Genomic DNA, 21,268 nt, shown 5'->3' with positions numbered 1-21,268 from the left:
AGATGACTAATAAGTCTATCTTTGTGTGGATGACTAATGAGTCCATCTTTGTCTAGGTGACTAATGAGTCACACTCTGTATAGATGACTAATGAATCTATCTCTGTGTGGATGACTAATGAGTCATACACTGTATAGGTGACTAATGAGTCACACTATGTATTAGTGACTAATGAGTCACACTCTATATAGATGACTAATGAGTCTATCTCTGTGTGGATGACTAATGAGTCATACCCTGTATAGGTGACTAATGAGTCACACTCTGTATTAGTGACTAATGAGTCACACTCTGGAGGTCCCACACCCTCCTAGCCATGTGACATGTAGGTCACCTTAGCCTTTTTGGCTCTGGCTCTAAATAACTAGCCTTTAGACTAGACAAGTGCTTTTAGTTTTCATCGAACTTGAGGTCGGTCCGGCATTAATGCTCATTTGAGTCATTCAATGCAGATGTCGATTAGATCTAATCTTTTATCGGCTTGCGTTAAACATGCTAAGACCGTTCTTGACTTATGAGTCAATACCATGTGACCAGTGCTCAGTACCACTGCCGAACTTGACTAATGAGTCATAACTTCACAGTTGATACTGACACCATTGCCAATTCTGACTAATGAGTCAGTGCCACGCACAAGTAAGCAATGCTACTAGCATATATCATATGTCAAATATCCAAATGTAGGGCATTCAGCATGCTTACTTAACAATTGCTAGCATAATTATGATCATGCACAAACACAGAGAGTCAAGCTCTGATCAATCTCATATTCAATATTTATGACATGCCCTAATCACATGTTTCTCGTGCATCACATGCTTCACATTTAAACATCCAACATGCATAAAGAATAACCATGCATGTCACATATGGGGTGCAGTTTTCTTACCTCTGGTCCAAGCACAGGTTACCAATAAATGAGCCACAAGCACGATCCCGATTCCAAGCCTCTAGTGATAACCTAGTCACAACCACAAATGGTGATCCAATGAGTTCAAGTTCTAAAACCAATTCCGGAACCAAGACCTAGCCTCCGAGACATCAAATTCCACTAAACCGGGTAGTAGAAACGATCTCGAGGCCTAAGGTTTGAGTTCCCCTAACCAAAACATCAATTTGGCCATAAACAACACCAAGCACCGCGGCCCCCAGCCCTTTGAAAACTCTCCACCTGCTTCATCAAGCTTGGGCTGCGGTGCCCAAGAACAGGGCCACGACCCAACCTCGGACCAGCAATTTTCCCCCATTTTAAACCTTTTAAAACCTTCCAAAAACCTATCCAAACATCTCCAAACTCAAAAATCAAAGTTCCCAAACATCCCCATGATCCAAAACCAACAAAACCCAAGTCTCAAATCACCCAAAAACTCATCAAAACACAAAGTCCAATTCAAGCTTAAAAACTTTTAAAACTTAGAACTTAAAAATTGAATTACCTCCGATTGAGTTGTTTCCCAACTAAATCCTCCGGCTAATAAGCTTCTAATCTTTCCCAGGATCGTTATGCCTCGATCCTCACTTGAATCCGAGTCCTAGAACTCTAGTTTCCTTCGAAAATGCGATTGTGTGACGAAAATGGAACTTCAAGGGAGAGAGAACTTACTGAACGTTCTTTTTATTTCTTAAAATGTTACTTCAAGCTTAAGTAGCCTCAAACAAATCCTAACGCTCGGAGTCCCGAAAACACCCCCGGGGACAAAATAGTCAAAACCTCCAGAATTTCCCCCTGATCTTACTAACTCCCAATTTATCACCAAATATTGATTTCCATTACCAAATAACCCAGTAATGCTCTAAATACCCCTTGACTCACTTCGAGTCAAGAATAAATCCCGTTGTGACTTTCTCACTAGCTTACCTCCTAGGATTGTCTCGTGCTGGGTAACCCTAGCATAACCAAATAATAATAAAGCACCACACACATATATCACATATGTGCCAAATATGCCCGAAATGGCCAAACTATGAAAATCACCTAATTAATTAGAAATGGGTTCACATCCATATTTAATACACCTAAACATGCATATTATCATTTAATAACATAATAAATCAATTATGGCCCTCTCGACCTCCTAATCAAGGTCCTAAACCTTATTAGGAAATTTGGGACATTACAACTTCCTCTTAATTTTAGCTATCCCCAAATATCAAAATCATTCAGTAATCATCATCAATTAACCTGCCATAACCACATATTCCTAATACCAACATAATTCACCACAAAGTAATCATATACCGATTTTGATAAAGTTATAATTTCCAAGATCATCACCCAAATTAAATGAGTCTTCACGTCTATTCAAACATTTATAAACATATCTGCCCTCTTAAAAACTAAATCAAATAACCAAAAATCAGTTTGTGCTCCAAGAACCACAAAAACCTCATAAAACACAAACTTTCACTTACCGAGCAACTTTTCGGCGAAAACAATCTCTTCTAGCTTTTCGAAACCTCAAATCACTTGGAAACTACCAAGAAATATCTTAAAAAAGATAAAACACCATAGAAAAGCTCTCAGAAAAATTAAAAAATGTGGTTTAACTTCCAAGTACAAGAACTTACCATAAAAATGCCAAAACTAAGCTTAATCCACTTCTTTGGCTTTGATTTCACTTGGACCTCCTTAGAATCTCTTCAAGCCAACCAAGAAATGATTTTTGGTTTTCTTTTCTCTCTGTTTTTCAGAGTCTTGGTCGTGGAACGTGATAAGGTTGATGACAATCCTTTATTTTCAATGATTTGACCTTATTGTATTAAAATTTGACACATTTCACCTTATCATTTCACTTTTTGACTTATGAAAACCTTATCACTTAAATAATTTCGACTTAATCATCTGCTAGGCCTACTCTCCTTATGTGTGAAACACTCACACCAAACCTTAGGTCCATATGATTTCATACCCAATAGTTATGCTTACCCGATTGAGCGTAGCACACTTATGCTAAGCTCGTTTTGACTTTGCGTCAACACCACTGATTATGTATACCTCCCATCAAGACTTGATCTCATGGTTCTAAAAACATTTTTACCTCATCAATGGACCTTAATCATACCTTAATTATATTTGGTAAATCCACTAATACTCAATTTTACACCGAAATATGTACTAATTTCCATCGCTTAACATCTTTTGCCTTCTATATCTCACTTTTCTCACTTGATTTCATGCCTTGTCCGTATATTTCATCCTTTTTTATATCTTGAGCACATAAAACACCCATAAAAGACAACTCAAACGCCACAAGGTTAATAATGTTGAACATACACATAGACATCATATACACAACTTTTATACTTATACATGAAAACACTTATAAGAATATGCATATGCTCAAATTATACACACTGTATGATATGTAATGCAATGCAATCATGTGATTATTTGCTATATTATATCAAAATAATGTGGGTGCTACAATCCTCCACACCTTATAAAAATTTCGTCCTCGAAATTCTCTTACACAAATAACTCTGGGTATTTGAATCTTATTTCATCTTCCCATTCCCATGTCATTTCCTCAATAATTGAACTTCTCCACAAGACCTTAACCAGTGAAATCTTCTTATTTCTCAACTCTTTCTCTTTTCTGTCAAGAATTTTCTCTGGTTTTTCTTCATATGTTAGGTCTTGTTCAACTTCTATTGGCTCGTAGTTTAGCACATGTGAAGGATCTGGAACGTATTTTCTCAATAATGATACATGAAAAACATCGTGGACATTCAACAATGATGGCGGTAATGCCAGTCTATAGGCTACATTTCCCACCTTTTCTAATACTTCAAAATGTCCAATAAATCTCAGGCTTAACTTCCCTTTCTTTCCAAACCTCATTGCTCCTTTCATAGGGGCAATTTTCAGAAATACCTTGTCCCCAATATTGAACTCCACATCTCTTCACTTTTGATCAGCATAACTCTTTTGTCTACTCTGAGCAGTTAACATTCTTTTTCTTATTTTCTCTATTGCTTCAGTTGTCCTTTGATTAGTACTTAAAAATGACATTTTACTAAGCTTAAAGTTTAAATTAAATTAAGTTTTGATTAATATTTCCTTAAATTTATTTTGATATATTTCTTTAATGGAAAATATTAATTTTAATTTAATTTATGTTGCATTTTGACATTAATAAAAGCAAAAGAAAAAAATGAAAAGAATTAATCAAGGATGGCATTTTTGAAAGAGCAATTTGTGTTCTCTTATTTCCTTAGTAGCCGGCCCAATCCAAAGGAGAAGCCCATCACCAATCCGGCCCAACTCCCTTCAGCACCAACAGTTCACGTCCCATCTTCCTCCTTCAGCCGTTGCTCCCAGTGCGCCACCTGTCCAAGCTATCTCAGTTTCCTCCAGCCGCTCCACCCGACTCCAACGCCCAAACGCAGCAGCCAAGCATAGCTCTCCAACAACCCAACGCACATTTTAGCCCTTCAATCATCTCAGCGGCCCAACAAAGCTTTCTCCCAGCAGGCCCAAAGCGCCAAGCTCCCTCCAAAGGCCCAACGCAGCTGAAGCCCAACACAACCAACCCTTTTCCTCCAACGTGACCAGCCAAAGCCAACAGCCCATCCGAAGCATCCTTTCCCTCCAGCCAGCGCCCACGTGTCACTTCTCCATTGGCTAGGCTTGGTCAAAGTCTCCTCTGCTACAACCACCCATGAGCCCAATTTTTGTGCACTTTGGGCCTTACACCTTTCCTCTTTGAGCTTTAAAACTCATGTTTTTGTGGTATTTTAGAAAAGGGAAAAATGACCATACGCCAAAATAGCTAAGTTAATATTAATAATAAGATTTGATTTTTTCAAAATCATATTTTATTATTAATATTTCAGATTTAATTTGTAAACCTCATTTTTTTGTTTAATTTCTTTTTAATCATTTTCTCCCTCTATAACTAGGGACTCTCATTTCATATTTACCATGTAATTTTTAGAGTAAAGAAACTATAGCAAAATTTATACTCACTTTCTTCTCATATTTTCTTCTTACAATTTTGTGAGAATCATGAGCATAATGCCCTAATCTTCCTAGGAAGGTTATGGATGATTCTGTAATGCCCCGAAATCTCTAATGTGGTTTAATGGTTGGATTAGTAGGCCGAGAGGGCCATAATTAATTTATTATGCCATTAAACTATTAAATGCTTGTTTATGTGAATTATATTATAATATGATGTTAAATGCATGCATGTGGGTCCACATTTCATTACAGGGGTATTTTGGTAATTTGGCCCATTGAGGGCGTAATTGTATATTTGTATGCATGTCGGTGATTTATTGTGGAGGCCACATTATAATGTGGATTTATTCGAGCTATTCGGCATGAGACGATCTTTGAATGCAAATTAGCAGTTTGGTCATAACGGGATTAAGTTCGAGGCTCGGGGTGAGTCTCGGGGTGATTTAATGATTAGAGTGTTGCCGAGAATTAAAGGGTAATGGGATATGAATTATTGGTATTTGAGAATATCGAGAATAGCGGGAATTGGAGGGTGTTAATTATGATTAACGAAATAGGTGGGAAAGGACGGTTTTACCCTTGGGAGCCTTTAGAAACCTTTATTTGACCTAGGGGCATTTTAGTCTTTTCACCCCTAGGATTGATATAAGCCATTGAAGGCTATAGAACTTGAAAGAAATAGAGCATAGAAAACCTTCTCCCATGCATCCTTTTTCCTTCATTTTCCTTTGGAATTCTTGACCCCAATTTGAAGATACAAGCTAGGAAATCAAAGGTTGGAGCTTAGAAACTTGGTTCATCCATTGAAGGGGACTCAAATCCCACTTGAGGTAAGGATTCATCTATGAATTTTAGTTGTACTCTGTTTTTCTTTATGGTTTTTCAATTGAGGAATTTGAGGTGTGTAGTTGGGAATCAATGGAAGTTTTTGAGTAAGGTTGATTAGGTTTTGATGAGGTTGTGATATGTATGAAGTTTAGGGGTTGAATTTGATGTTTGAGTGATGTTTGGGATTGGTTTGGAAGCTTAGATTTCAGGGGAAGTCGCAAGGAAGGAAACCAGGAACAATTATGGTCTGCAGATGGCGCCTCAGCGCTAGGCAGGGCAGAGATCTGGGTCTCTCTGACTTGGGGCAACGCCGCAGCGCCACTCAGCAGTGCCCTAGCGCTGGTTCATTTTCCAGCAAGCCTATTTTAGGGCTTGGGATGACTTTTAAGGCTTGGGGATGGGTTCCTTTACCCCGTTTGGGTAGATTGGGAGTCCCGAGAGTGCGGGATTGATCCTGGGAGTGTGGTTTTAGATTGTGAACCATTTATTGATTTACTTTATTAATGGATTCCAATTGGTTGTGATTAGGTGATCGCTAAGGAACTAAATGGCAGATCGTTCTCAAGGGTCATTCTTATACTAATTCTCGCTCGAACCAGAGGTAATAAAATTGCACCCCATATGTGACATGCATGGTTATTCATGAGGCATGTTGAGTGTTTAAATGTGGACATGGATTGAATATTGAATGCTTAGCAAATCTTGCTCACTTGTGCATGGCACTGACTAAATAGTCAGAATTGGCAATGGTGTTAGTATTAACTGTGAAGGTGTGACTCATTAGTTAAGTTCGGCAGTGGTACTGAGCACTGGTCACCTGGTATTGAATCATAAGTCAAGAACGGCCTTAGCGTGTTTAACATAAGCCAATAAAGATTAGATCTAATCGAAATCTGCATTGAATGACTCGAATGAACATTAATGCCGGACTAACCTCAAGTTCGATGAAAACTAAAAGCGCTTGTCTAGCCAAAGGCTAGTCACTTAGAGCCAGGGCCAGAGAGCCCTAGTGACTGTTTAGTCACATGGCTGTGGGTGTCGAGCCCGTAGTGACTACCCATCAGTCATTCATCTGATTAGAGCTAGGGTCGGAGAGCCCCAGTGACTGTTTAGTCACATGGCTATGGGTGCCGAGCCCTGTAGTGACTTGCTCGTTAGTAACTCAATATGGTTTACCAGAACCTCAAGTGTTAAATCACTCATCTGATTAGAGCTATAAGCTCCTTCATGGTTAATGTAACCACAAAGTGATATTCACTCATCTGTTCAGAGCTTTAAGCTCTGTGTGATTATAATGATAATTAGTTGGTAATATTTATATGCATTATTGTGTTTTTTGCTGGGCTTTGGCTCATGGGTGCTATGTGGTGTAGGTAAAGGGAAAGAAAAGCTCACCCAGCCTTGAGTGGAGAGCTTAGGTGGTGATGTGTACATATGCGGCCGCTTGACCACCACAACCAAGGAGTTCTCAGGGAAACTAGGGGGTTTACCCTATTTTTGCCGCTTAGATCGGCGAGTTGTAAATGTTATACTGTAATGATCGTAAACAACTTGTAAACGTTTTTATGGGCCCATGAACAGTTTTATGTTTTAAATAAAATATATCCTTTCCTTTTGATTGGTTTTTCGCCTTAACCTGTTAATAACACCTAGAAGCACGTTTTTAATCGAAGCACTCGGTTAGCGAGTTAAATTCACGGTTCAAAGTTCACCATAACGGTCTTGGGGTAACCAGGGCGTTACAGATTCCATATGCTAGTAATGTTATTTTGCTACTTTGATTTACTATGTTCTTAATGTAATATATTTGAGTTATTTATATTCTTTCATTTCCATCTTTATTTTGTTATCTTTATTTACATATGCTAATAGTATATAGGATTAGTCATGCTCTTTCTATGTGCTTCTAATTAGTAAAAGTAATATTGATACATAATTTTATGTCTAATCTTCTATTGCATTATTGTCCTTGGGTATTTTGTCATTTTTAGATTTTTCATAAGATTAACATTGTGCTTTTAAAGTAAAAGAACTTTATAACTCAAATGGACTTTTGTTAGAAAAGAATATGGACTTTAATGTTAGATTTTCCAAGCAAATGTTGGGATGTGAACTATTTACTTGTGTATTTTGTAAATCAAGTAACCAAGTAACTAAACAAGCATATGGATGATTCTTGAAACCTTTCCATTTCTCAAACTCTTGATTACATCTTACCTTTATTTCACTTACCTCATTTCATCATTTCATCAAAAAGACAACACCAAAATCTCAAATCTCTTTTCATTTCCATCTTTTTATTTATTTTTTGTTACTAATTTTTGTGTTATTTTCTACTAATATTTTGAATTTAGGTTACCTCCTTGTGGATCGACCGCTCGATTATAATACAACCACCGCTTAGTGGTTGTCACGATTTGGGCATTAAACATCCTTCTAACAAGATCTGGACCAAGATACTTTCTTTCTCCCATTTCATCCCAATGAATTGGTGACCTGCATTTTCTGCCATATAACATTTCATATGGTGCTACACCAATCGTTTCATGAAAGCTATTGTTATAAGAAAACTCTATCAGACACAAATACTTCTCCCATGATCCTTGAAAATCTAAGACACAAGCTCGGAGCATATCTTCAAGAGTTTAAATGGTCCTTTCAGATTGTCCATCAGATTGGGGGTGATATGCCGTAGTAAACTTCAATCTTGTGCCCAATGCTCTTTGCAAACTTTCCCAAAACAATGAAGTAAATCGAGCATCCCGGTATGAAATTATGGCACTCCATGTAATCTAACAATCTCCTAAACATATAATTCATCCCACTGATCCATAGTATAAGTCATGCGTACCGAAAGAAAGTATGCTGATTTGGTATATTGGTCTACTATAACCCAAATAGCATCATGTTGTTTAGAAGTCTTTGGCAATCCGACTACAAAATCCATAGTAATCTCTTCCCATTTCCACTCTGGTATCTATAATGGTTGTAGTAAACCAACAAGTTTCTAATGTTTAGCTTTCGCTTGTTGACAGGTTAAACACTTGGCTACAAACTCGACCACATCCTTTCTCATGTTGGGCAACCGGTAATGTCTTTTCAAGTCATTATACATCTTTGTCGTCCCCGGATGTACTGAATACAAAGTATTGTGAGCTTCTGTAAGGATTTCTCTCTTTAACTCCTCATCATTAGGGACACAAATTCTTTCCTTGAATTTTAGCATCCCATTACATGACACACTAAAATCATTGACCTTCCCACTTTCCAATTTACCTTTTTGTTCCACCAAGTAAGGATCCTCACATTGACCTTGTTTGATTCTTTCTAACAAGGTAGACTGAATAGTCATTACTGATAATCTTCTCGTGATTACCTCAATCTCGCTCTGCACATGTCCTCCTGAAGTGGTCTTGTCAATTTCCTCAAAAATGACACATTACCATGAGACTTTCTACTCAGTGCATCTGCAACTACATTTGCTTTTCCAAGATGATAAAGTATTTGACAATCATAATCTTTCACTAGCTCCAACCATCTCCTTTGTCTCATATTTAATTCTTTTTGAGTAAAGAAATACTTGAGACTTTTATGATCGGTATATATTTCGTACTTCTCACCATACAGATAATGTCTCCAAATCTTTAGTGCAAAAACAACTACTGCCAACTCCAGATCATGTGTTGGATACTTCTGTTCATAGTCCTTCAATTGTCTAGAAGCATAAGCTATGACTTTTTCATTCTGCATTAACACACACCTTAATCCTTGCTTTGAAGCATCACTATAAATCACAAGTCCTCCTGATCCAGATGGAATGAATAGTAAGTATTGGAGCAGAAACCAATCTTTGCTTCAACTCTTGAAAACTTTTCTCACAAGCTTCAGTCCATTCAAACTTATGATTCTTCCTTGTCAGTTGTGTCAATGGCATTGCTATCTTGGAAAATCCTTCAACAAATCTTCGGTAATAGCCTGCTAATCCTAGAAAACTCCATACTTCTGAAGCATTTATTGGTCTATTCCATTTACTAATAGCTTCAATCTTTGATGGATCCACCGAAATACCATCTTTTGAGACTATATGGCCCAAAAATGCCACCTTCTCTAGCCAAAATTCACATGTCTTAAATTTGGCATAAATTTGTTTTTCTTTTAATTTCTCCAACGTCAACCTCAAATGTTCCTCATGTTCTTCTTTGCTTCGAGAATACACCAAAATATCATCAATAAACACTATTATGAACGTATCAAGGTAGTCCTTAAACACCATGTTCATTAAGTCCATGAATGTAGCTGGAGCATTAGTTAATCCATATGGCATCACAAGGAACTCATAATGGCCATACCGAGTTCGAAATGCAGTTTTTGGTACAACCTCTTCTCTAATCTTTAATTGGTGATTCTCAGATCTCAAATCAATCTTTGAAAATACTCCTCTTCCTTGTAATTGATAAAAAAGATCATCAATTCTAGGTAGTGGATACTTATTCTTGACTGTCAACTTGTTCAGTTCTCTATAATCAATACACATTCGCATTGTCCCATCCTTTTTCTTCACAAATAGCACCGGAGCTCCCCATGGTGAAAAATTAGGCCGGATAAACTTTTTATCGAGGAGTTCTTGCAATTGTATCTTTAATTCCTTTAGTTCTACTGGTGCCATTCTATAAGGTGCCTTGGAAACAGGGGCTGTACTAGGAATTAGCTTGATCACAAATTCAATTTCTCTGTCTGGAGGCAATCTCGGTAAATCTTCTGGAAACACTTCTAAGAAATCTCTAACTACCGGTACTTCTTCCGGTTTTAACTTTTGCTCCTTATAAGTGTCAACCACACTGGCGAGATAACCCATACATCCACTTTCCAACAGTCTCATGGCCTTCATAACAGAAATTAAAGGAATGCAACTTTTTGATGTCATTCCAATAAACATAAACTCATCTTCCTTCGAAGGCTTCAATATCATTGTGTTCTTTCTACAATCAATAGTGGCATTATACTTTGAAAGCCAATCCATACCCAAAATCACCTCATAATCGTGCATCTCTAACATTATTAGATTAGCATATAATTACCTACCATCAATGCAAATAGGAACCCCCTCAACCAATAAGTAGAATATAAAATCTCTCCAGACGGTAACATTGTACTAAAAACTTCTGAAAATTTCTCACGCGATCTACCTAACCTTTTTACATATGTCAAGGATGCGTGGCACTTGAATCTATTAATGCATGAGTGAGAATACTAGATACAAAAATATTACCTGACACCAAAAAGTTGTTGGTATCAGTATCAGCTTGAGTAATTGTAAACACCCTAGTATTTGTCTTTTGAGGTTCATCCTTCTTTTGTTGGTTCTTCATCAATGGACAATCTTTGATAAAATGATCCCCCTTGCCACATTTGAAGCAACTCTTACTTAGAAGTCTGCACTCCCTGAAATGATTCTTTCCACAAGTTTGATATTGTGGCTGTTGTTGGAATCCAGATTGCCTATTTTGCTGACCTCCTTTAAATTTCATATTTTGTCCTTGTCTAAATTGGAAATTTTGGGCCCCTCTTTTGTTGTCATTGGGAAAGCGGCTTTGTTCTTTATTTAATGGAGTGTCTCTTCGAGGCATGCTAGTAGCACCTTTAGCTTTTGTTATCTTTTCTTCTCTATGTTCAGCTCTTAAAGCTTTCTCCACAGCCTAAGCATAAGAAAGAGGCCCTGTACGTCCCATATCCACATCTCTAGACAATTCTGGTTGTAGGCCCTCCAGGAAGCAATTCACTCTACTAGTTTCAGTGTTAACCAAGTATGGTGCAAACTTGGATAACTAGTCAAATGTCCTGGCGTACTCAGTCACCGAAAGATTCTCTTGTTGTAATCTAGTGAACTCAGTTACTTTAGCAGTCAACACAGCTTCATTATAAAACTTTTCATTGAAGACCAGTTCAAAGTCTGCCCAAGTCATCTGATTCACTTCTCTTGTCTGCTTAACCACTTCCCACCAAATCTTAGCATCCTTTTTCAGTGTATGTGCAGCACAAGAAACCTTTTCCCCATCACTTAGGTGCATAAACTCAAAGATGTCTTCTAAAGAACTCTTCCAGTCTTGTGCGTCAAGTGGGTCAGTGCTACCTTCAAATACTAGCGGGTGTTGTTTTCAGAAACATTCATATAGTGGTTCCATGGGTTGCACTGCAGGTGGGGCTTGTGGAGGTGGAGGTGGTGGTGTTGGAGTTTCAGTAGGTGGTGATGGTGCTTGTCTTTTTCGTTGTTCTGCTAACAATTTCCCAATTTGTTCAGCTTGTCTATTCACTAATTCTTGAAGATGAGCCATTTCTTTTTCATATTTATTACTGCAAGAGCCTTCAGTAGCCCCCATTACATGTTCACGATCCATCTGTGATATTATATATATATCTTAAAACAAAATGCCCATAACTTATGTCATTTAGCCAATAATGCACATGAGGCATGCAACCAGCACATAATAAATGCACACATAAAACTTACAGGTGAATTGAGCATTATCCTTTCCTCAATGTGTACATATGAACGGTCTACAAGAACATTTTAACCATAGCTCTGGTACCAACTTGTAACACTCTCACTTATTTTAGTTAAAACCATATCTGAGGTGTTACGTTTTAAAACTATATCATAATTACTTTCAGCGGAAGTCTGGATATTTTTTTTTAGAAAACTTATTTCACATTATTTACATTAAACATAAAGTGTGCCTCAATCATATTATACATAAGTATTAAATAACCCAATTTGTTTTCAATACAATACTCCACACTTTATTACAAACATACGCACTGATAAACTAAAAAAACCCACAAAAGGTCGATATGTTCATATGTACAAATCAGGGTCAGGACCATGCTTCAGTTCTCCTTTGTCATTCACTCATTTCTTTCTCTACTGTGAGCCTAAAGCTCAGTAAGCAAAGTAATGCATGCAATGCTAATGATTACCCAATGTCAATGGACATACACAACTTCTTTTTAAATTTTGGGCCCCTTAATATTGTGCACATTGTTTGATTAGGTTAATGTCTGCAGGGCTTGTTACACATATAATATAAAATCCCATGGGTTCTCCTCCGGCTAGCCATCACCACAGTAGGACGCATTAAAAACCTTATTCTATCGTTGCCCCGTCTGGCTCAAGAGTTAAGGCGATCACACACTGTGGTGTCAATACATATAACAATAATTCATATGGAGGAGAAATAAAAATGGGAACATGGCAAACAATATAATTGGTTCACTAAAACCTAGCCCAAATTATTGGGCTGCCACTATGAGCCTAACTATAGGCCTCCGTTTACACTTACTTACATTCTCATTGGCCTTTTCAAAACAGTGGCACTAAACTTAAACTTCTTATTACAACTTGCTTTTATGTTGCATAAAACTTGTCAAGGCATCACATAGTTAATCATCATAATATCATGCATGGTCTTATATCATACAATAATTCACCATATCACTATTATGCCATGCATAGAAATTTATGATGAATGTCAATGTATGTCAATACCACTTACTCACAACATATTCATATAATGCAAACTTTCACATAACATGTAATTCTTGTGTTGCAGTTGTGTACTTTACTTACCTTCTGTCCAAAATATATTTCACCGTGTAACAAGTGGTGTCTTAGGTGTTGATGTGCTTATCCTAAAAATGGCATGAATTTCACATCATAATGATTGCAGTAAGGCATTGAACTATCATTTAAAAATATCCATAAAATATCATATCCAAATCATGCCTAAATTGCCTTAAACCATTTAGATCGAGCGTTAGATTTATCTTAGACACTTGGAGAAATTTAGACAGAGCTTCCCCTTAATTTTAGCTATCCCCAAATATCAAAATCAACCAGTAATCATCATCAATTAACCTTCCATAACCACATATCCCTAATACCAACATAATTCATCACAAAGTAATCATATACCGATTTTGATAAAATTCTAATTTCCAAGATCATCACCCAAATTAAATGAGTCCCCACGTCTATTCAAACATTTATAAATATATCTACCCTCTTATAAACTAAATTAAATAACCAAAAATCAGTTTGTACTCCAAGAACCACAAAAACCTCATAAAATACAAAATTTCACTTACCAAGCAACTTTTCGGCGAAAACAATATCTTCTAGCTTTTCTAGACCTCAAACCACTTGGAAACCACCAAAAAATATCTTAAAAAAGATAAAAAACCATAGATAAGCTCTCAGCAAAATTCAAAAACATAGTTTAACTTCCAAGAACAAGAACTTACCATAAAAAGACCAGAACTAAGCTTAATCCACTTCTTTGGCTTTGCTTTTACTTGGGTCTCCTTAGAATCTCTTCAAGCCAGCCAAGAAATGGTTTTTTGTTTTCTTTTCTCTCTGTTCAGATTCTTGATCATGGAAAGTGATAAGGTTGATGACAATCCTTTATTTTCAATGATTTGGCCTTATTGTATTAAAATTTGAAACCTTCCACCTTATCATTTCACTTTTTAACTTATGAAAACCTTATCACTTAAATAATTTCGACTTAATCATCTGCTAGGCCTATTATCCTTATATGTGAAACACTCATACCAAACCTTAGGTCTATATGAGTTCATACCCAATAGTTATGCGTACCCGATTGAGCATAGCACACTTATGCTAAGCTCGTTTTGACTTTGCGTCAACACCACTGATTACGTATACCTCCCATCAAGACTTGATCTAATGGTTCTAAAACCATTTTAACCTCATCAATGAGACCTTAATCACACCTCAATTATATTTGGTAAATCCACTAATACTCAATTTTACACCGAAATACTAGTAACCGACATTGTACTATTTTCCACCGCTTAACATCTTTTGCCTTCTATATCTCGCTTTTCTCACTTGATTTCATGCCTTGTCCATATATTTCATCCTTTCTTATTTCTTGAGCACATCAAGCACCCATAAAAGACAACTCAAATGCCACAAGGTTAATAATGTTGAATATACACATAGACATCATATACACAACTTTTATACTTATACATGAAAACACTTATAAGAATATTCAAATGCTCAAATTATACACACTGTATGATATGTAATACAATGCAATCATGTGATTATTGGATATAATAATGTGGGTGCTACAACGAGCTGACGTGTCATGTTCACGATAAAGATGTGTAGTGTTTAATGAAGCTATCTTTAGTTCCAAGGTCATGGTACAAGTTCCCTGATGCTTGGGTCGGTCTAGACATAACTCGAAGAGGTCGTGTATCCAAACCGCTAGGCCGCCTAGACATAACCCGAGTAACTTGAAATACGAATTGACTTATCCTGGAGTCATTTAGCTTGTGTAGTAATTCTTTAGTTCGCAACCGACATACAGAAGAAAAAAATAAGGATCCCTGAAGACTCGAGATTTATATCTGTATTTAGAATAATATTGTAATCTTGCCTAATAAAGGTATAATATTAGGCAATCAATGTATTAAATGTAATAATGGGAAATTACCTAATTTTGTAAGTTGCCAAAACTTGTCCATTAATCCCTTATAAATAGAGGGAATGGATAGTAAAAGGGACCAATTCTCTGGAGAAATTGTCATAAATAATTCTCTTGAGAGAACATACAGTAATAATACTAACTCGTAGACTAGGTGGAATTTAACTATTGAACCACGTAAAGTTATGTGTGTTCTTTCTTTACGGTTTCTTGCAAGCCTAATTCTCTCATGAATTTTTAAATTATAAGTTGACAAAAAACTGCATCAATAGTTTGATGCTTTCATCGAGAGCAAATTAGGCTTGCGATTTTCATTCCAGAAGTATTTTAGAAAAATTGTAGTAACTAGAAGATCGTCGCATGAAGATGAGTCAGTTTTTCCCGCTGGCCAGAGGGACTACCAATTGCCAAGCCCAACTAGAGAGGGTACTTTCTGGCGTGCTGGGAAACATCCCCAGATAAATTGCTAGAAAATACCTAGATATGGGTAGCTCATCGTCACGACCCATGAAGGAAACTCCTTATTCTGCGTATTACGTGGGACTGGTTGAACATGAGAACGCAGAGCTCAAGAACAAGCTCGCCCACGCCAATTGGCGTATTGATGGGATAATGTCTCATCTGCCTCTTGTAACCGATAGTCTTAGTTTTTTTAAGTTTTATTATTTTTTTATATTTTTAGTTCTTTTTATGTGTGGTTGTGGTATTTTTTAGGTTGTTATATATTACATGGATATTTGATAAATATTTCAAAATTTATTTGAAATATTATCTTTAATCAAGATAAAAACAATAAAAGATATTAATTTGAATTGATTGGAGAAGATTAAGGAGAATTCAAACTTAATTTGTTGGAAAAAAATCTTAGATATTTTGAATATGATATAGTTTGGGTATTTTGACCATATCTCCCTACTCACATATCTGATTTACGTGTTATTGGTGGTGTTTCATAGACCTACAAGATTATGCATTCTAGAGATACGAGATTTGAAATTCAAATGAAGATATTTTGGAGCATCATCAAGTGACAAGTGGAAACATCTAGAAAATTATTTTCACAACTGTAATGTCCTAGATAGCCAAGACCGTTACACTGTGTACTTTATATAGTGCTAGACTCACTAATCAAGTCATTTGGTCATCAACATGTAACTAAAAGTGATTAACAGATTGTGGTTAAAAATTTTGGTAAAAAAGAATGATCATTTTATTAAAAATTTTAAGTTCGCACATGGGATCCCAAAATAAACATTTAAATGGTCATTTACAGTTCAAAAGGGAAATTACAACACAAGCCGACCTAAGCAGAAAAATTAGGGTTCGACCCTAGTTCCTCTATGAATCCTCGATCGTGGTGGTCGAGCAAGCTGCATATGTACACGCCGCCATCGAAGCTCTCCAGCTCATGGCTAGTCCAACTTTCCTTTTCCTTTACCTGCACCACATAACACTCATGAGCCAAGACTTAGCAAGAAAACTTAAGCTTTCTTATAAGTAGTTAATAACATATTACATAATCATAATTAACATGCTTAGCAGGAATAACCCTACTCATGCATGCATGCATTCAATCCAGATAAGTGAATATAAAGTCACACTGGGGCCTGTTGCTCTACATAAGTGACTGTAGTCACTCCGGAGAACATTGGCCAAGGATAAGTGATTGTGGAGTCACCCTGAGGCCCACTACCCTATCCTATATATAACCAGCCTTAGGGCTGGCCAAGCATACCTTGCGCTTTATTTTCTAAGCGACCATAGGGTCGGTCAAGCATGGATAGGCCTAACCATATCGGTCAGCGCTCAACGCGCTATTGTCTTCCTTGACTTATAAGTTAAGCCTTTTGACCAGCACTTAGTGCGCTATTGTCGCCCTTGACTTATAAGTCAAGCCATTCGGCTGACACTCAGTGTGTTATTGCCACCCTTGACTTATAAGTCAAGCCCTTTCAATCAGATAATACAGACAAACATACAACATTTAATAGTTATCAAGATACAAAGCATTCAAGCATGCTTAATCAAATAATCACATGCATAATCATATTCATGTTCATTCATAGGGGCCCGAGCCCTAATCATAACCCAGGGTGCAGTTTTCTTACCTCAAGTCCAAGCACTGGCTAAATAAAAAAGACCCTCGAGCACGATCCCCTTCCGAGCCCTAACAATACCCTAGTTACAACCATTATAGGGGATATCCATCAATATCAAGTAAATGATGACTTCCGGACTGAGACCTTACAACCATTATAGGGGATATCCATATGAAGTAAATGATGACTTCTGGACTGAGACCTAGCCTCCAGGACCTCGAATTCTACTCAATCGAGTAGTAGAATCCTTCTCGAGCCCTTAGGTTTGAGTCCCTACAACTCGAAACCTCACTTGGCTAATCTTTCCCATTAGAGTCGCGGCGTACCCTTGAAGGGCCACGACGCACTCCAAAGCAGAGAGCCCTGGCCCTGATTTCACTAGACACACGCCGCGGCGCAACCCACTAGGCGTCGCGGTGCTATGGCAGTTCAAAAGAACCCTAACACCCTTGAGTTTATACAAGCCGCGACGCTCCAAGAACAGTGCCGTGGCGCAACCCCGAGAGCCCAATTTTCCAACATTTTTCCAGCTATTTCCTCCAAACCAAAACTCTCAAAATTAGTTCCCAAACCTTAACCAAACCCAGAATTGAGTTCTAAACTCATAATAGACATCATAGGCAACATATATGTTGACCCTTGATTTGGCCAACGACATGGAGTCAAAATAACGACAAAGAAACAAAAAGGCAATCAAGAATAAAATCAAATGGTAAAGAAGTGACACAAATGATTTATAGTGGTTCGGCCTCAACTGTTTGGTAATAACATACGTCCACTTAGTGATATTATTTATGTTGAATCCCAATGCCGTGATCAAAGAACTAGGGTTCTTGAGTTTCACCAGCCTTAGGAGAATTACAACTTTTCGGTGGATAATCACACTATGCTCTTTCTCTCAGTATTCAAATTCAAGGTTCAAAAGTCCCTTTCTTGAGCCTTCTCATTCATATTTATAGGCTCAAGGGGGTTACATGGGCCAATGGGCCTTAATTATCCTTACTATCAGCGTATTAAGGCAATAAAAAGAATATAATAGATGTAGTTATTACAAGATTACATATATTTAAAGGAAATAAACCGAAGCATGCGATCAGATTGGTCGCATCTAAAAGCGAGATCTGATGAAGCAATAAAGATCTGCTCGATAGGCGAACAACACCCTTTCACTTTGGCGCTGCCACGTGCCAACCACGTGTAATAAATTCTTGCCACGTCATCAGCCATTTTTTGATAAACAATATAAATATAAAAAACTAAACCAAAGCCTCACCACAACTCAAAATCCCAACCTTGAGTTTAAAAACTCAAGAACATTATAACCAAGCCAAAAGATTAATCAAAACAGAATATGGGATCTTACCTAACCTGTGTAATCCAACCCTATGCTGCTCCTAACCCAAATCCCTAGCTCCAAACTCCTTCAATTTCCCAAGCTTTTACTTAAAAAATTCAAAGAACCCCAATCACTTCAAGAGAGAAATAGAGAAACGAGAGAGAGAGAGAGAAAGGAGGTGAGCAAAGTGTTGTGGCTTTCCTTAGTTTCTCAGGGGTTCTAAGTGACGAAGTCTATCCAAGGTTAGAGAAATGACCAAAATGCCCCTAGCCTATACTTAGTTCTTTAATGCCCTCAAGGGCAAAATCGTCTTTTGCCACAATTTCCCTCTATTCTATATTAACACCTCATAATTTCGAAAGTAGTCACCAAATAACTTCTCATTACCCAATAAATCCCAGTAATGTACTAAATTATCAAAATACCCCTAGGCTCACCGAGCCGGGTATTTGACCCCGTTGTGACTAAACCGCTAACTTGCTCACTAGGATTGTCTCGTGCCGAATAACTCAAATATATCCACATAATAATGTGGTCTCAATCATAAAACACATATATTTACAAATATATTATCAATAGGCCAAAATCATGAAAATACCCTTTGAATAAGAAATAGGCCCACATGCATTCTTAATACACCTAAACATGCTACACTAGTCATATCATAATATAAGTTGCATAATTCATATAATCATGCATATAATCATAAAAGTGCATGTAATATCACATCCACACATAATTAATCCAATTATTTCCCTCCTGGCCCCATAATCAAGAGATTGAACATTGACAACTTGCTTTACAAAGAAAAAGGTAGACTGGAAAGGCATTGAGACATCAAGACGGTGTTACAAAAAAGACTCTGAAAATGAGAAAAACAACTTATCACCATCGTAGTACAGTAGTGATATGTTAAGTTATAGCTCACTTAAGTAGCTCAAATGACTTTCAAAGGGTGTTCAAAGAGATGTCAAAGAGTAATTGTCTAAGATCATGTATGCTCCTTGTATGTCCTAAAATTCAGCACGAGCCTTTTAGACAGCTTGGGTACAGTGGGCTAGCCAAGGACTGTAATGGATGATCTACAAGTTCATATTTCCTCTGTAAGGGCAGTGCGATTCCCAAGGTAAATAACACGAGGTGATGAATACAAAGTAATATGCACGATCTGGAAACACTTATGAAGCAAAACATCCGAGGCACGAGCTGATTCTACGCTTAGCTCAAGGTACGCTAAAGATCTGCCATGTCCATGGATCTTTATAAACCTGGATATGTTATATAAACATGCGTGATCAGACATCACATGTCCGTTTATCCCTGAATTCCCGAACACATAATATAATCGTGCATGATTAGACATCACATGTCCGATTATGCTAGATGACCCATGATCAGTTTTACCTAATGATTAGACCATACCTTAATATAAATTGTAATATTCATCATTAATGCGAGACAGGTCACATGAGGGATTTGTATTCACGTGATGACCCCAACGCCTACCCAGGGATTGTTTTTTCTATAAACACCAAGACCTTGGATAGGGGGGAGGGAGGCAAGGTGGGACTCATAAGTCCCGCCGGGATAGTCAACCCAGGCCAAGTCAGTCGGTTAGAACCTCGACCCTGAGTTTAGCGCCTATGGCGCAAGATCACCAAGAAATCCTGTTTGATGGCTTTCCCAGGGATCATTGGCAAATCATCCGGTCGGTTAGAACCTCGATCCCGAGTTCAGTAACACTGTCGAATGCACCTGGAAATTCCCACAGCAACCCACGAAGAAGGTCTAGGGCAAACTCGCGAAGATGGCATGTTCCAGCCGACCTCCCCGTGCCACGATCAGATCGCCAGACACAGAGAGTCAGAAATGGCGGAGCAGAGCGACCACAGGCTAATTTGGTACGTCCTGACGGGACAAGAATTCCCCAACCAATTAGACATCCCCCGTCACCCATAAGTCATCCAACACCACCTCGTTCCGCTCGAAACGTTCCTTCCTATGGGGACAGCAGGAGAAATCCTCCTCCCACTGCCCCTGCTTATGCCCCACGAGCACGCGAAAATGTCCCAGATCCTCATCCTCAACCGCAAGCTCTAAGTTTCTCTAATGGAAGTTATTGGACGGAGGGCCGTCAAAGTGGTAGGACTGGTGCAGATTTGAGAAATCAGCTAAGTTCGGCTCAGAGCCCTCAAGTTGATCCACAGACCGATCTATGAGATCGCCTGAATTTACAAAGGAGAAATCCAGCTCGCGATGGAGTTAGTGGCACTCACCACGAGGGAGGTCCTTCCGAAGTACGTGATAACGGGAATGTCCCACTCAACCAAGCTCGAACTTGGAGGGACAATAACCCGCCAAATGCGTACAACCGAATCGGAGCTGTGGAACAGCCCCAGGGAACCAAGGACCAAACCCTCGAGAGGTTAGCCTAGATGGAGGACCTGATGAAAAGACTCCTATTAGAGGAGGAAAAAGATGAATATGACTTAGGGGATGAGCTCGAACTTTTTGCCCCCAACATCGC

At 37.9% G+C, this 21,268-nt stretch overlaps 1 protein-coding gene across 1 annotated transcript; it reads right to left on the bottom strand.

Annotated features, from left to right (window-relative positions):
- Nucleotides 1-3,466: 3,466 nt before the first annotated feature.
- LOC133806716 (uncharacterized) lies at nt 3,467-3,841 on the bottom strand. Its single transcript, XM_062244807.1, has one exon. It carries the CDS (start codon nt 3,839-3,841, stop codon nt 3,467-3,469), a length of 375 nt encoding a protein of 124 aa, XP_062100791.1.
- Between the last annotated feature and the right edge of the window lie 17,427 nt (nt 3,842-21,268).

This window comes from Humulus lupulus, chromosome X, assembly GCF_963169125.1.
Source record: "Humulus lupulus chromosome X, drHumLupu1.1, whole genome shotgun sequence".
Lineage (NCBI taxonomy): Eukaryota > Viridiplantae > Streptophyta > Magnoliopsida > Rosales > Cannabaceae > Humulus > Humulus lupulus.
The sequence above is the reverse complement of the archived record's forward strand: the minus strand, read 5'-3'. Positions and strand labels throughout refer to the sequence as shown.

What these genes read in the sequence shown, in the direction of transcription:
- LOC133806716 (XM_062244807.1), bottom strand. Translation starts at nt 3,841, where the DNA reads ATGAGGTTTGGAAAGAAAGGGAAGTTAAGCCTGAGATTTATTGGACAT.